This window comes from Phaseolus vulgaris, chromosome 6, assembly GCF_000499845.2.
Source record: "Phaseolus vulgaris cultivar G19833 chromosome 6, P. vulgaris v2.0, whole genome shotgun sequence".
NCBI lineage: Eukaryota > Viridiplantae > Streptophyta > Magnoliopsida > Fabales > Fabaceae > Phaseolus > Phaseolus vulgaris.
Window position 1 is genome coordinate 22,794,388 of NC_023754.2, and position 17,649 is coordinate 22,812,036.

The window sequence follows — 17,649 nt, forward strand, 5'->3', positions numbered from 1 at the left end:
TTGTGGACAGATACCGTTTTGCAATTGGAGTTACATGGGTTTTGGTTTGGTTTATTTGCTGCTTTGCATGAATTCTTTTGAGCCATCTTTTATATTTGCTTTTAAGCGTACCAGAAAATGACTTGCTCTCTCATTGTCTTTATCTTGTTGGTTAGTCATTTTTGGTATCACTTTTTCTTTTCCATAAAAGTAAATTTGCAGGTTTGATGCCAAATTGTGTGAAAAACTCGAAATCTATGTTTGCCTTGTACGGTTACCTGCACAGTTTATGCATTGTTTATTTGTTCATGAAACCATCTTTTTTTTTTGTGTGAATACTTCACGTTTCAGCATGTTCCCTTTTGCCATTTTCAGTTGCTATCTTGTCATTAAACGTTTGAGTTTTATTCTGATGCCAGTGAGTCCCACAGATTTAACTTTAATTGATGAGTGAAGATTTGCCTGGAAATTAAGAAATGTGTACCAGAGCACCACGTAAGAGAAAGACCATTTATTTGCTTTTAACATTCACATGTTTGTGGGCCCCCACACCGTTTTGTTTAATTTGGTGAATTGAAATTTATGTGCATGTGAGTCCACGGTAATGGGAAAGAATAAAAATAGGGCCACGGTTTTTACTGTTTTTGTTCTTCATGCATTAAATGCTTTTCGCACCTCTTGTAAATATTTTCACCCAAACACTTTCATTATTTGCACCACGCTTCTTCTTTCCGCACCGCGTTTTCAAAAGTCTGGGCTCAATCTGCTGCCCATAATTTTGCTATTTGCTACTCATGTTTTTATATGTGCACCACTACATTTCTTTTCAAGTCTGAGCCAATTCAGGTGGCCCAACTGTTTTGCTATATGTCACTCTTTTTCATTTTATACACCCACGAACTCTTATTTCCTAAAAATAACAATATAAAACATTAAAAAATTAAAAATAACAACATTAACCCCCTTAAACTTTATGATCCCTGATTTTCTATTACAAACAAAAATATGGAACATGATACTTACTCATTTGTGCTATTTGTCATGTTTATTTTTAAAACTCTAATTTCAACTAATAAACATGAATATCTACATTCCTTAACTTCCATCATGCAACATTACAAAATCACTATATGTTCCAATAATTTCATTTATGACAATGTTACACGTTATGAAATGAAACAACTAACTCTACAAGCAAACTTAATGGCGGCGATGAGATCATAATTTTGAGAATAAATCTATTGGATTGATCAAATGTCATTGGAAAAGTGGACTTAGGCCTAAGATAGGAGACGTGACAAAAAATCTAGCCAAAAACTTGAACTCTATTTTGAAGAGAGCACGATATGTATTCATTTGTGCTCTTGTTAAGACAACATTTGAAAGAACAAATATTATTTTGTTAAACGGGGCCAAGATTGAGTGCATGTTACAAACAAGGTATCGATATCCTGAAGATATTATTGTCTTATTAAGAAAATATATAACCAAGAAAATTCGTAGTTTGATGATTAGGAGAAACCACTCCCCAACTTTAACTTCAACCTATGTCATACACATTTAAATTAATTGAATGATGATGCGATTGTGGTGGGTTTCAAGTTCTTTGATCGGTTTGTCCTCATGTCATTACTCTTTGTTCGTTTTATCATTATAGCTAACGAATTTCGTTGCTCCAATGTAAAGTCTCCACAATATTTACAAGGTTTGCGAGGTTCAATTTCATCCAATTCAAAATGAGGATTATTGGTGTACTTACATGGAACCAAATTTTATACTTGACCTTATGATGTGATGACACAAATTAGGGGGATCATGTACTCATTGTATCAATATTGAAATGGATAATACAATTATGAATAAGCCAAATAATGTTTGCATTGTCGAAGTAAAGGTCATAACAGAAATAATTGTCTATATAGACAAAACTGGTAGTAAAATCTACTTTCAATTTTCATTATTAATTTTCTTTTTTTTAAAAAAAAATCACTATTGATGCTATCACACAAAATAATCAAACAAATACTAATATATAACAAGATAGAACTAACAACCTAATTTGCATGCTATTTCTAATCAAAATCCTTATAATAATTTCTATATTTTTAATGTATTTTATTTTTGTTATAATTGTTATAAAATTACCATTGATCTTATTTTTTTAATAATTATGAAGATAATAATTTTACATTTCATAAATAATATTTTTATATAATAATTAATATTAACACATTAATATTTTTTTTACATAAAACTACATATATTAATATTAACACAAATAATAAAATAATCGTATGGGGAAGTCGTGTAAATGGATAATGAGTTTAATATAAAAAGAATTCAAGTTGTATGATATTAGCACAACTTCATTTAAAATTAAAAAAAAATCTCGAATAACATTAATTAAAATAATGTGAGTCAACCACAACTTTTTCTTTTATATTAAAATTGTGCCAAATTGATTGGAGTTAACTTTTACAAATTCAATAGGTGTTCTACCTGCACAACTTTTATGTAAGGAAGTTATCCACATAGGTAAAAATTTAAAATGTGTTAATTTCGATAATTTTTTTCCATAATTGCACCAATTTGATTAAAAAGTTTATCTTGAAACTAGATTTACTTTTTGACGCACCAGAAAATAAATTCAAACATGTATTTCTTATAGAAAAAAAATAATACTTGACACTTTAAAAAAAATACACCCATCTTACAACTCACTATAATATATATATATATTAAAATTTTAATTTAAAAAATAAAATAAATATAATAAAAATACTATTATTTTAAGTTGTTAAGGGAACGTATTTTATTTGGTGGGTGTGAAAATATTACCTTCTTATAACTAATGTATCTTGAATGGATAATCAATTAATTATTTAAGGGATTCATTTATCTTATTATTCTTATTCTTAGATATGTTACAAAATTATCTGAAAATGTAATTGAAACCACCAGTAAGTTAAAATCCAAAATTTAAAAAGTTATTTATAAAGTTATCTTGTGGGCTTATGAGTGTTAGGTAAAATTATGTTTTGGATATTAAAATTAGATATACTTATTTAATAATTTTATATAAACTATTTTTTTATTAATAAAATATATAAAAGGGTATTAAAACAATATAAGAAACTATTTAAATAAAAATTATAATACGAAAATAAAATAAATAAAAATGTGTCATCATTTTTAAGTTCAATTATAAACAACTAAAATAAATATAACTAATATTAAAATAATAAACATAGGAGGATGAGCAAGAAAATTCACGATGATGATGTTAGAAGTACAAAGGAGTCAGAAAAAAAAAACAATAAACATGCAACTTAAGTAAAATTGAAAAAAAATGAATTTTAATAAATACTTTAAGAAAAGAGAATAATTAAAGTACGAAAATGTATTTTTAATCCTAATTTTTGTTAAATTTGATTTTGATCATTATATTGATAAATAATCATTCGACTATTAAACTATGTGATTTAACCTTTCGTATGTTCAAACTTAAAATTTAATTATGATTTTTTATGAACACATAGTTAGAAGAATTTAATGTACACATTTTTATAGAATTTGAAGCAGTATTTATAATGTGAAAGTTTATATACCAAAATTAAATTTTACTAAAAGTAGACGAATAAAAAAAGTATTTTTTCATAAAATTATTATAAAAAAAAGGATAGAAGTTAATGTTTAAAAAAATATAAAAAAAACATTACAAACTACTATAAGAAAAAATATTAGCTATAAATTATAAATATGTTGAAATATGTTTTTAGTTAATAAACGGTTTAAATCGAGTTGAAAGTGCTTATCGGACGTAAACATAATGCTAACATATAATCAAACCCCTTAAAAAGTTGCTAAAACGCATTCCATTGTTACAAATGTCGGTTTGAGTATCCTAACACACGTATCAAATTCCAAGTCCTTTTAACTTCCACTCATATTTCGTTACTATACAAATGGAAATGCTGCCACAATGCAGGGTTAATCATGTTTACTGACAAGTGACATAAGAAAAAAACACACTACAATTATATGTCAATGACACTATATAATATAATAATACGTTTTATTAATAACATGATATTCCCTGAGTAAAGGCATAAACTGCATAATAATCCCCATATTTATGAATAGTAAATTAGGAATCAATCAAAAACCAAAAGAAAATTCCTCCCATTTTCATTAACAAAATATGCATTATTCGATACAAATCTTGTGGTTTTCACTGTTAATTTCTCACTCAGTAATTTGCTTTTAAGAATTTATGACCTAATGTTTTGCAGTTTCGGTTCGTCTGAATACCTCTTTTAGCATTCAATCCATAACACTTTTAAATTTTATTTTATTTTAAAGTGAAAATTAAACCAAAGTTATTAAATGGAATGGACCGTGATGCACAAAAAATGTAGAAACCGATTCTTACACTAACTACATACTCACCTAAAAGACATTTTTCAAAAAAAAAAAAAAAGATACAGTGAAATCATCACTCAATAGTCAGTTTCAGTCACGAAAACACAAGCAATTTCAGAGTCACAGCTCATGACCAAAAAAATCAGTCTCATCACCGTAGCAACAGTTGAAATTGACACCACTAGAAGTAAAATTCATCATGAACAATGAAACAAAGCTTCAACGCAATTAAACATTTCAGCATATTATGGAAAGCGTCGGTTACCTGTTCCGTTCTGAAGTTCCCAAACCCTGTTTTTCAACCCGATAAGGAATGCACAGAGAACACGAACCGTCGCAAAATCGATTTGATCGTCGCTAAGATATTCATCACGCCAATCGCTCGCGGTGGCCTCATGCCCTGGATCAATCCGGAAACCAAGAGATCTCTCTATCAGGATCTCCCTAAGCGAAGATATGTTGTCACCGACCTGAGTTTTCATGTACAGCCTCATATCCAGAGGATCCCTCTCCATCTCCAAATTATGCCTCGAATTGCTCAGCCTCTGCCGATCCCATATGTTCCACAAGCCGACGAAGGTGTACGAAGGATTGAGGAGGAACGTGCGGAGTTTCTGCGGTACGGCTTGCGCGCGAGCGAGTTGGAAGATGAGGCAGCGGCGGCCGATGCAGAGCTGCAGAATGTCCCCCGGAGAATGTATGTTGGCGCCTCTGAGAGTCCACTGGACGCCGAGACCGACGACCAGGCGGTTGAGGTGGACGAAGTAGCGGCTGTTGTAGAGCGCTGAGGTGAGCCAATTTCGCACGACGGAGGCATCAGCTGTGATGGTGACGGAGATTTCAATTCCGGAGGTGTGGATCTCTTGCAGCAAGCGGTCGAAGATTACGTTTTCGGTGGTGGTGGTGGTGTCAGTGTTAGTGTCAGTCTCCATGATTGTGAAACTTGCGCGGGAAGAAACAAAGCGGGTAACAGATATATCTGCTTGCAAGATCATGCAGTACGCTGAGCAGTTATCTTTCCGATGAGTTCCCGCTCTAAATTAAACCGATTTAAAATATATTATTATATTCGCATCGCTTAATTATTGTCACACACATCTTAAGTGTTAAAAATATGCTTAAACAAACTTTGAAAATATTTTATTATTGGACCAAGGAAGGGATGCATAATTTTTTTAGAAATGTACAGTTTTTTTTTCTATCCTAGAGGAAATTTTAACAAAATAATGCAATTTTGTAACGACTTTTTGAGAATAACCGTATTCGAAAAATATTATAAAAATAAATAAGTAATTTCGAGCAACGCTTGTGATGCCCGATAAAAAAGTTGTCATGTGATTTTATGATTTTCTTTGTAAAAAATAGTGTGACGAAGTCGTGTGAGCACGACTTTTATTAATGTAAATATGCAGTTTTTCTTTTCTTAAAAAGTGAAGTCGTTAAAGATATATGATGATTTTAGTTTAAAAAAAATACACATGAGTCATGTATGATTATAATAATTTTTGTGTATTTTTTTATATTGAATGTGACGCTTTTAGTTTTATTTATTTTTTATTTTCATAAAAATATAAATTTTGGTTTTTAAGAAAATGTCTAAAATATTTGTGGTGTCATAAATTATAAATAATTTTTTAAAAATATTAAAAATATTAGATCAATTAGTTGAACTAGGATTTATAGACTATTAAAAATCATAAATATAGCGATAATTTGGACAATAACATTATTATTACACATCAGTGAATAAATAATCTTTGAGATGTTGTGTTGTGTCACATGATGTTCTTCTTTGTCTTCCTGGTTATCCTTTTAACTCTTGTTGGGTAGAAATGTTAGGAGATGACACGGGTGGATTGTCATCGTCATTGTCTTCGGTTTCATTGTGCTTACTTCTGGACCCCTGACAAAGAGATTTGATGGACCAACAAAAAAATTTGGTTGTGATGGAAATGTTGAGTAAGTGAAAGGTAGTTGTTGGAACGACAATTGAGATGACATATTGTGGGGTTGATCCATATATTCGAACAAATAAGTTAGTTAAATACCTGGCGTAGGTCATGGTTTGTGGAACGAGAACTAAAGATAGACACGATATTACACACATGTCATTATTATCTATAAGATATCACAATCTTACTAAGAAAAAATGAACAATATTTCACTATGTGTTTTGTGCAAAGGTTTAATCGATAAAATTTAGAGTTGATGTTCAAGAGATAGTCATCCTCCAACATGTCATATACAGTTAGATTAAATTATTGATGGTATGATTGTGGGCACTTTCAAGCTCTTTGATATCCTTGTTTTCACTTTATAATCGTTTGTTTTTGTCATTTATAGTTGTTGACATTTATATATCTTGTGTACAACCTCCACACAATTAAAAAGGCTTATGAAGTTCAATTTTATCCAGTTTAAAATGAAAATTATTAATATATTTATACGAGACCATATTTCATTCCTGACCTCCACATGCACTACAAAGAGTTAAGAAGATCAACCTTTACTCGTTTTTAGAATGAAATAAATTAGTCAAATTATAATAAGCCAAAAAAATGTTTTTAGTATCGTAATGAAAGTCACAATACAAAAAAAAATGGTTCATTTAAACACTAAAATATCATGCTTTGAAATATTTATTTAATTACATCATCTTGAAGTTTTTATTATATCATCTTATTTTAGTGAGTAAAATTTAGTATTTATATTTATTTTAATTTTATACATTTATTTAAATAAAATACATGTATTATTATTATTTTTATATATTATATAATCTATAATTTCATTCACATTGATATTGATATTAGACAACGTACAAATTTATGAATACATAAATTTTAATTCATGAAAAAACCACAAGTAATCTTACATTCTATTATTTAATAGAATTAATTTTAACTCGAAAAATATAATTATAACACTAGATAACTTTTACATATATAATTTTATTAAAATCTATTTTATAATATGGGTTTAATTCAGAAAGTAATTTAAGTACAACATTTTTTTCCATATGTATTTTATTTTCCATAACCTACATGTCATTTTACAATACTTTCATTTTAGAACATACATTTTATTTTTTTAATTATTAACACATTAATACATTTAAATATGTGAAACAACAAAATATTTGTAATTTATATCACCAAAAAATGACATTTTTTTCTTTTAAACAAAAGATTATAATTTTACGAAAATTTTAAAAAATTGAACTAAAATGTTATAGGATATGACAACTTCAATGTAAAAAAATACACGAAATTCTCACAACTTTTATGTATTTTTGTATATTGTACCGTCATACCAATTTTTTTTTTAAAAGAAGCTTAACAGTATATTTACATTGATAAGAGTCATGCTTATTGAACACAATTTCTTCATACCATTTTTCACAATGAAAGGTCATTAGGGCTCCTGATGACTTTTTTTTGTAATTTTTTCAAAGGAACGGAAGTCATTTTGTGGATCAGCTTTAGAAAAGTGAACTTTTGCTCATTGTGCACAACTTACCAATTTCAATAATATTATTTAAATCTATCCATTATCGTAAAATTGATACAAAATTACACAATTGTGATAAAAATTTATTTGTTCAGTATCATAGTAGACTTTAATTAAAACATTAATTTTTTTATTTATTTATAAAGGCGTGATCAAGGGAAATAAGGTTCCAATTATGTATGCTTCCAAGTCTAGGACTAGTGATATTCTTACCAAAATAATGTTTTTTTATCTTAAGATTGTGTTTGGATCGAGGAGAATATTTGAGGAAGTGAATGTATGAGAATTTGAGAGAAAATTGTGAAGAAAGTTAGTGTGTTTGGATTAGAGTATGTTAGAGTGGATTTTGAGGAAAATTGTTTGTGAGTTATGTGATGATTGTGAGAGATTTTTTAATTTTTTTAAAAGGTGTAAAATGTAAGTTTACAAATTTAATCTTGTATTTAAAAATATTTAAATAATGAAATATGAGGTATTGTTGTGTAGTGTTGGAGATAACTGTAATACCCACATCGACTAGAGATTAGAACATTTCATTGTATATAAGTGGGTGCAAACCTCACCCGTGAGCCGATTTTATGGGGTTGAGTTAGGCTTAAAGTCCACTTCGTAATATGTAGATTTGAATTAATTAAAATATTATAAATTATTTTCAATACAGTTGAATAATTATTTTCATAAAAAATACGAGTTACTTAATATTGTCAAAATATGAAAAAAATTGTAAAAATAATATTATCTAAACATATACAAATTTACCGTTATATTTATTTATGCATTTTGAAAGTTTTTTTTTAATTCATTAAATTAGATTGTATGTAGATACATAACTATGTAGATATTTTAGAGGACATTTTTAATGAAAAAATATTATATGTCGAGTGAATTGTACAAAAAAATTATTTGTAAATAAAATAAAATATATAAAACAAATTATGAAATATCATACAATAAGATGGAAAAATAATAAAAAATGGTATTATTATTTATATTATTGCATGAGTGACACATATATTAATAACCATTCCTTTTTAGTCATTGTTGTGTCATCACAACCTAATATATTATTATTAGTTATTAATAATTAACACAACTTTTTTTAACCTTCCAATTGATTTGAACGTTTTCTTCTCATACCTAAATTATTACCCAACATAGTTTGATTCAATAAAACCTTTTATGAGAGCATCTTTAGTATACCAACTAACACTACCATAAACTAAGACTCTTCCAAGTTATCCTTGAAAAATTCACTTAAGAACTTGTTAATATGTTCTCCCAAGATTGGAGAAGAACCTGTTAACAGTGCTCACAACATAGGCTATATCAAGGCGCATGCAGACCATGACATAAATAACAAAACCGACAACGTTAACATACAAAAAAACTGTCCATATAGTGTTGTTTCTCCACCATCATAGGAGATTGCTAATCACTCAACTTGTTTGTCAATACAGGTTTTAAGTTTGTCATACAAAACTTATCAAGAATTTTTTAGATAGGTCTCCTGAGACAAGTATAAATGCTTAAATCACATTGTTTAGTGATCTCAATCCCCAATATCCTCCTAGCAATTCCAAGGTCTTTCATTTCAAACTCGTTCAATTCAATTTTAACCTTCAACACTTATTGCTTGCTAATAGAATGCCATCTATATACAAGAACAATACAACAAATTTATCTTTGGTTAAAAACTTTAAATACACGCAAGTATCATATTTGCTAGGTTAAAAACCAATTCTTGCAATGAACTCATCAAATTGCTTCACCACAAGAAAATAATTAAATAGAAATCAATTTTAAAGACAAAAAATGATTAATTGCTATATTGACTAAATTAGATACTATTTTAGAGAATAAAAAAATTATTGATATTTAAATTAGTTTCTATTATTGATAAATAGTTTCTAAATAAAATAATTTAATTTATAAAAGTAATAATATTTTTATTATTTAATTAAACATTAATTAGTTAATTAAAAACTTAAAAAAAGCACAAATAAAACTCAGATTTTCATACCGAATCAACATTTTCCGTTAGTTTACGGTAGGCCAATAATGGTAGTAACATATCATGTAACATTTGTTATCTTTAAACACTATTAAATTTTGTATAATATATTAAAATGATATAATTATTTACTTTTTTTAATTATTAAACATATAAATCTATATAAATGATAAAACTTAAAAGAAAAAAATTATTATTTTAAAGGTCTTATTACAAAATGTTTTTAAATAAATAACTAATTATGTCGTATTATTATATATATATATATATATATATATATATATATATATAATCGATATATTATCGTGATAACATAAAAAAAATCATAATTACTGCAATCAATCTATTAATTCTATAAAGATGTTACAATAAAATAAGTTTCCCAGTAGTCATATGAAACTTTCATACTGACAAATCGAAGTTTTTAAAAGTATTTCTAAAGGTAAACATGTCAATGATTTATATTTGGGATGGTGATACTTTCACACCACAAATAGTAAATCACACTCACTTAACATACCAAAATATTATTTTAATTATATTTATTTTATTTTTTTAATTAAAATATTATTATATTACTATAATTAGGCGTCAAAAAATATGTTATTTACTATTTGAGTATTAACAAAAACTTTTCCTTATTTTAATGTCAATGATTTATTTGGAATGAAAGTTAAAGACACAAATATTCCAAAATTCCATATTCTGAAGCATGACTGTAACGGAATAGTAGCCTAGTTAATTAAATAAAATTTTAAATCTTTTATTAAAAAGATTTATACACATTCTACAAGGATACAATTAATTTGTACGAATAAAGTTTAAGACATTGTAATGTAATGAAGTAATTGAGTTGGTTAAATAGAATGAATGAGTTAGTATAAATTTTGTAACGTTGGATTGTGATAAACATTAAAAAGTGACATAACAGAGGGAAGCATGAGTGGGGAAGAAAAGTGTAAACAGAAGGACAGAAAAGAGTACATGGGAGGGGCCACGGTGTGAAATTTGGAGTTGCCAACTGTCCACAAGTGTTGTCTATATTGGCTACATCACCTCCTCAATCTCCGCGCTATAAATATACTGTTTTTGAAGACAGCACATACCATGAAATCAAGAGAGGGATCTTTGTTTGAAAAAATCTAAATCTTGCTATAATTTTGGCTCATTTTCCCTGTTATCTCGCCATCAATAGTATTTCTTCATCCCGTATCTCTCGCTTGCTGTAATTACAAACTATTCCGCCATTGGATCTACCCTTCCTTCCCCTTCCGGCAAAGGTATTCTTTCCACTTTTTCTTTTCTTCTCTGTTTACTTCTTTGTATTATATTATTGTTCCTGTCATGGCTGTGACTACTTTAAAGTTGTTGACTTTCTTCGTTTTCATGGGTGCCCATTTTTAATCATATGTGGTTGCACGTTGCTGTGTAAGTTTATATATATGTAATGTGGGTATTAATGTATCAATATATTTTCTTCTGGGGTTAATTTGTTGTGTTGGCCTTGCTTCTCTCCTGGCTGAGAACCATTTATGTATTTTCCTTGCTTAGATTACCCCCACTCTCTTTTGTGCCCTAAAGTGTTTTATGTTTCTTCTTTCTTATCTCAATGATTGCTTTTTTTGTCTGTTCTGTTTAAAAGTTTTAATAGGGGCTTTGGGTTGCTTAAAGTTGTATCATTTGGTTCACCTCTTCGTACCCCTAAAAATGTTAAAGGGGAAATCGATTATAGTAAGATTGTTAATTTGGTTAGGTTCACCTGATTGAATTTTTGTATCTAATTTGTGATGCAGGGTCTGTCTGTTCCCGGGATTTCGTTTTTTTGTCTTCAGATCTTGGAGTGGTATTGCTTGTGGAAAATAGACCCTTGGAAGGAAGAGAAATTTTTTTGGTGGTTAATAATTACTTGATTATTGCTTGGATCTGTGCAATGTATGAAAAAGTCAGAGAAGCAGAAAAAGTATCCGAATTGGAGTTCAGTAGCAAGCTGTCTTCTTCATGATTTACGATCAATTAAACCCTTAGTATGATGGGTCGAGTTCAAGCATTGAATTTGTGTCCGCAATTTCGAGTATATTTGTAATTTATAGGATAGCAAACAAGGAGAAGTTAGATTGGCTTTGTGGTTTTTGGATGGATAAGAAAAGTGTAAAGGATACCGTAGTTGATCTTGAAAGTGGATTGCCTCTAATTGGAGATGATGCAAAGAAAGCCTCTACACGAACTGGTGCAAAACAAGGAAAGACATTATTTGCTAAGTTTTCTGGTGAGATTTTTGGAGGTTCAGTTAAAGATGATGTGCCAAGTTTATGCCGCAATGAATCAAGCCGCAATGAATCAAGTGTTAGTGAAGTTTCTGCAGATTTAATGAAAGTAACAAGCAAGCCATTGATGGGGAAAGATTCGGCGAACCGTGCACAGCAAACCTTAACGAAGGAGAAACGGAAAAAGGCCTGTAATAAAAAGGCTCCGAAACCTCCAAGACCTCCACAAGCTCCTTCATTGGATGCAGCTGACCATAAGCTAATCAGAGAGATATCTGAACTTGCCATGTTGAAGCGCGCAAGGATAGAGCGAATGAAAGCCTTGAAGAAGATGAAAATGGCTAAATCATCGTCACGACCATCATCGCCTTCCAATACCAGCAGCCTTTTGGCTATGGTTATCACTGTTCTCTTCTTTGTTGTGATAATATTCCAAGGTAACATTTAGGATAGAAGTAGATTTTCCATGCCTATGGCTATATTATAAGCATGTATTACAACATGTAGGAGGGGTTTAGCATTTTCATTGCTACCTAAGCCGGGCAATTCCTGATTTTCAGATTAATACTTCAGTATTATTTTGTGATAAAACTTCCATTTAAAGCATGGTTCTTTCAGACTTCAAGACAATTGTTAACTTACTAAAAAATCTTGAGGAACCTGTGAACTGTTTTAGAAATATTTTCAAGAAATTTTTTGACATACTCTACAGAACTTGTTTCTTTTCCGCATTATGTACTGCTCGTGGATTTTATTCTTCTGGCTAACCAGAACAGCTTGAGAACTTACCTTTTAACTATGGTTGCATGTACTTTTAATACATTCGTATCTTGATGAATCTGCTTAGTTTAGATCTAAATAAATCACCCATTTCTCCCAACTAGTTGCTGAGACAATGATGGTCAATTGATCATGATTTTGCTTTCTCATTCCAGTTAACTGGAGTCAAAACTGTTCAAATTTCCCCTTTTTTTTAATTTGTTCCCAATTATGGGCAAAAGGGTTACAAGTATTCAACAAGGCCCTCCGCTGTTCAGTTTCCTTTCATCTCTATATTTTGATAATAATTAAACTTCCTGAAGTTATTTTTAGTGTAAGTTAGAGGGTGATGTAGATGGAATCAAAATACTCCCAGTGGTCATGTTTCTTTCATATTGACAACATTTTGGCTCTCTTGATTTTCTTTAATAAGACGTTCCTTTTGCAGGCATGCCATCTAGAACAAGCTCAGTGGCGAGTTTCCAGGGATCTCCTATATCTACGGGAGAATCAGAGGGTGGTTTAATTTCAGTTGAGTACCAACCCAATCCTTCTGCAAGCGACTCAAATGCTCCAGGTTCTGAATCTCAAAAGTAAGCTCAAATGCATCATACCACACATAATTTTAACCATTCTTTAGTCTCATCAAAACACATTGCTGGTTTTTTTCCTCAATGTCAGTTTTGCTCATTGATGGTATTGGAAAATGGTACACCTTGCAGTTTTATACAGCAGGTGGCCGGTTCAGATTTGCCTGAAACGAGAAGAGGTTCTCAGGATAATGCACTTCTATCATAAAAAAGAATATCATTTTCCTGTATTTAAAGAAAAAATGTCAAACGGTACTCTTTGTCTTGACTTTCAGAACATATATTTCTTTATATATTGGTAATTTATCCCTTTTATGTATATTAATGAATGTTGGGGGTGAATTAAATTACCAGAACGGTGCTGCTAGCGTTTTCCATTGCCTTGGGCCAAACACGTGTTACTTTTCAGGTCAGCAACTTTCTGTTGCTTATTCTCGATGAAAATTTGAGTTGGAGATTTTGCTTTTGAAGCCGCGACGAAGCTATGAATGATTCTATTTATTTGTTCTGGTTTCTTTTTTTGTCACTAAGATAACTGGTATGTAATAACGTGCTTTTTTGTGACAAATATTTTACGTCCAACAAGCACATTTCAGAACACAGGGGGCTTCATCAAGTACTTATCTTGTCAGAAGGAAAATTCTGGTTCAGCCGTGTGGCACTCTAATTTTCAATTAATAATAAAAAAGGTGTCAGGTGTGGCTCTGTATATGTGATTCCAATTGACTTTTATTAGCATGAACACGTGACATTGCTTCATATGGAATCCCAACAAGAAAAATAAAGTAAAGTTTAACTTCAAATCGAAGACGTTTAACGTGCACAAACTTGGACTTCTTTTGAATCAATGGCTAGAAATTAGGATGAGCTAGCTGTATTAATCAGTTTTATAAGTTATAAAGTTGGTTTCCCAAAAATGTCAAATTACTACAATCTGTGTTTGAAGGAAAGTCCTTTGTTAATTCAGGTCCAATTACATGGCCACACAACTTGAGAAACTGTAAAATAAAAAACGCAAGAGTATAGAACAGTTTTTTTTTATCTTTGTTTTAAGAAACTGTATTATATTTTTTTTCTAGATAAAGAAAAGATATCAATCAAACTGACCTTATTTTCATGAGTAACGTATGTTTTTATTATTCTCCGTATTTGCATTTTCCTGAAACCAACTTTTGACTTGTACACACTAAATCTCCTCCATTCGTTTTCCTCTTGATGAAGAATGAGCAACAAATAAGAGGACTGATTAGCCATCAAACAAGAAGTCAGGGGCTAAAAGTTAAATAATAAGAAACAGAGCACGATGTTCTAAGTTTGTTAGGTCCTCATCTCTTACGAAGCTTCCTCAGATACATAGGACATTGACAGTTGCGACAGCTCTCAATCTGTGCAAGAAGAAAATTCCGAAAGAGTGAAAAAAAAATGTTATTGGTTTTTGCCTAACGTGAGTTGCTTTCATATGCTTGTTGCACAGAACTTTGTTTGTGAAGAAGTAATCGTATGGTTTATAAAGAGCTGCTTCAAAGTACACATACAATGAATTGATGAACCATAGATTATGCAAAATCAACCATTAAATGCCTTTACTCAATAAGAATAATAAGAGTACTACTACTAGTATTGTACTATACTAAGTGCTATTACCTACAACTGCAAGCAATGGAACACAAAAGAGAGGTGAACAAATCAACCCTTTAGTAGTAGTTTGATTATAGCCGAGGCTAGATCCACTAGCTTCTGCACAATGTCGTTTCTTTCCCCCAAGGGTGCCTGAGTTGTGCCAGAGAATTTCTTGTCGCAGCTACTCACTTCTTTGAGAGCATCAGAAATGCAGTAACTGGCAAAGCCAAAACGGCCTTGGCTTATAGCATCAGCAGCTTGTGGGAGAATGTATTTGACAAGAGGGATATATGACTCAGCACAGAAGGCCAAGGCTTGCTCCAACTCCCGGTCTGGGGTCTGCTTGAGCAGGCCTTCGATGTAACTCAGTGTGTCAGTTGCATTTGCCACAATGTTGTTCACCATCAAAAGGGCCACCCCTTTGAGATCAGGTTTTGAACTCAGAGGGTTTGAGTGCAGGATGGAGCTGCAAAGGTCGTAAAAGGGTGTTTTTTTGCATATTTGGTCTACCAAATCGCCATCCCCATCTTTCCATGGGAAAGTTGGTTGGGATAGTGTGAAGGGAACAGAAATAGAAGCAAGAAGAAGAATGTGAATTGCAAAAGAAGACACACAGCTTGGGATCTTCTTCATTTTCTCTTGTGATGATGGACAGGGAATGAGAATGAGAATGGTCTAGGCTCTCTCTTGGCTCCTATATTAGGGTCACAAAATGATCACTTTGCCAGTCCTTGGGAGTATATACCCCTCACATGGGAACAGAGAGAAATGGATGTCTAATTGACTAAAACAAAAGGTAAAGACAGGTGTAAGAATTGTAGTGTAACAGGGTTCTACAAACATAGTTTATTGATCAAAAGTTTAATATTCAAGACTTTTATATGTAAAGAAAACACATTAAAATAAGACAAATTCTTAGATTGATTTCTATATCTCAGAAAGATTAACTCTATTTTTTTGTAAGTAAATAACTTAAACAAGATAAATTTGTTGTTTAAAGTGAATTAGGTCATGGTTCACGGGTGTCTTATTCACTTGGCTTTAAATGGTAAATGCCACGTCTTCTTTTGTGTCCCCTACTTTACCACAAGAAGCCAAACTTGAGAACTTTCTAGAGTATGCTCTTTTCATTGAACACTTCTTTTGGAACTAAAGAAGGAAGAGAGAGCCTAAGACAGACACGACCACTGTTTTGCAAGCAGATTTCATTCATTAAAAACAAAGCGGCTCCATGTTTACGTGTAATAAACCAGTTTTTCTGTTTTTCTAAGATCGAAGCAGAATCATTAAGTAGGGCACCAAAGACATCTGCTACTTAACAAGAGCAACCCATGTTGTTGTCTGCTTCTCTCCTAGAGACTTTCAATTCTTGTTAGTTTCTAACACATTTAAGCTATTGTCTTGTTTACATGAAACAATTGTTTCAAATAAAGAAACTTTAACTCTACCATGGAGGGTGCACTAATTATGTATTCTCAACTTCAATATTAACATTATTTCATTTTATTCCTTAAAACTTTACATCATTAATTAATAAATCAATAAAAATATACCTACAAATAAAAAAGTGTTTTGGAGTGATATCATAAAATAACATTAATTAAATTTATGTACAATTAAATTCATCATGTATCAACTCTGTGCTTACATTTAAGTCCAGAATGCTATAATAGTTTACTTTTATAAGTTAAATTTAATTTATATACATTAATTTGCAAAATCTTTCTATTATGTTAACTTCTTCAAACAATTATTTTAATTTGTAAACAAAATTTATTTATCTTATAGATATTTATAAAATTCTTCAAAAAAAATGGTAGTAGATTTGTTAATTATTGGTACATAGAAAATTTGGCTGTCCTTCCTTCTGCAGGTGAGATTCCATTTATTAACAACAAAACTCAAGCACCATCTTCAATATATATTAAAAAAGTGTGTTGCATAATTAGAACATCATCATGAGTAAATGTAAAAAAAGCATTTTAATAAAAATAAATGAGAAACGGGAATTTGAACCCGACGTGAATCGAACACGCAACCTTCTGATCTGGAGTCAGACGCGCTACCATTGCGCCACGGATCCACTTATATTGGACAAACATTTATTTAATATACATATATAATGTAATAAAGACTATTAACCAATGGCATTGATCTCTATACACTTCATTTTCGTTGAATAATTCTTCTGCATAATCGTTTATATTTGGATAATTTATTAATGACACGGGACACGACATTATAAAATAATTAGACATGATATAATAATTAATTTCTACTTTTTGATAATCATGAATTTTTATTGTAAAACAAAAATTAAATAAAAAAAAGTGGCAGGTCTTTTATAAAACGGTTGAAAATCAAGTTATTTTTTAAAAATGAAGATACACACAAAGAGGCGATTTTAGTTAATAAATATGAAATCAAATTACACTGGCATTGCAATAGGTTCAAAATTATTTGCTTAAATGTGAAGACAATAAATAATTATACA

At 30.4% G+C, this 17,649-nt stretch overlaps 3 protein-coding genes and 1 non-coding gene across 7 annotated transcripts; 1 reads left to right on the forward strand and 3 right to left on the reverse strand.

Moving 5' to 3' along the window:
• Nucleotides 1–4,478: 4,478 nt before the first annotated feature.
• Nucleotides 4,479–5,333, reverse strand: LOC137833533 (uncharacterized). Its single transcript, XM_068641876.1, has 2 exons — nucleotides 4,667–5,333; nucleotides 4,479–4,582 (listed from the first exon to the last, which is right to left on the reverse strand). Exons 1-2 carry the CDS (start codon nucleotides 5,331–5,333, stop codon nucleotides 4,479–4,481), a joined length of 771 nt encoding a protein of 256 aa, XP_068497977.1.
• Nucleotides 5,334–10,838: 5,505 nt separating this feature from the next.
• LOC137831950 (uncharacterized) lies at nucleotides 10,839–14,244 on the forward strand. 4 transcript variants are annotated; one of them, XM_068639869.1, is made up of 5 exons: nucleotides 10,839–11,202; nucleotides 11,716–12,623; nucleotides 13,394–13,538; nucleotides 13,668–13,787; nucleotides 13,890–14,244. In XM_068639869.1, exons 2-4 carry the CDS (start codon nucleotides 12,056–12,058, stop codon nucleotides 13,741–13,743), a joined length of 789 nt encoding a protein of 262 aa, XP_068495970.1. In that variant the 5' UTR covers nucleotides 10,839–11,202; nucleotides 11,716–12,055; the 3' UTR covers nucleotides 13,744–13,787; nucleotides 13,890–14,244. The 4 variants fall into 4 exon arrangements, with proteins under 4 accessions (XP_068495970.1, XP_068495969.1, XP_068495972.1 ...); XM_068639871.1 differs by lacking the exon at nucleotides 10,839–11,202 and adding an exon at nucleotides 11,381–11,456; XM_068639868.1 differs by having other exon boundaries at nucleotides 13,668–14,244.
• Nucleotides 14,245–14,783: 539 nt separating this feature from the next.
• Nucleotides 14,784–15,910, reverse strand: LOC137831951 (cell wall / vacuolar inhibitor of fructosidase 1-like). The gene is made up of 2 exons (XM_068639872.1): nucleotides 15,180–15,910; nucleotides 14,784–14,920 (listed from the first exon to the last, which is right to left on the reverse strand). The coding sequence occupies exon 1, from the start codon at nucleotides 15,786–15,788 to the stop codon at nucleotides 15,222–15,224; it is 567 nt and encodes a 188-aa protein (XP_068495973.1). The 5' UTR covers nucleotides 15,789–15,910; the 3' UTR covers nucleotides 14,784–14,920; nucleotides 15,180–15,221.
• Nucleotides 15,911–17,166: 1,256 nt separating this feature from the next.
• Nucleotides 17,167–17,238, reverse strand: TRNAW-CCA (transfer RNA tryptophan (anticodon CCA)). Its single transcript has one exon. It is a non-coding gene; the product is annotated as a tRNA-Trp (tRNA).
• Between the last annotated feature and the right edge of the window lie 411 nt (nucleotides 17,239–17,649).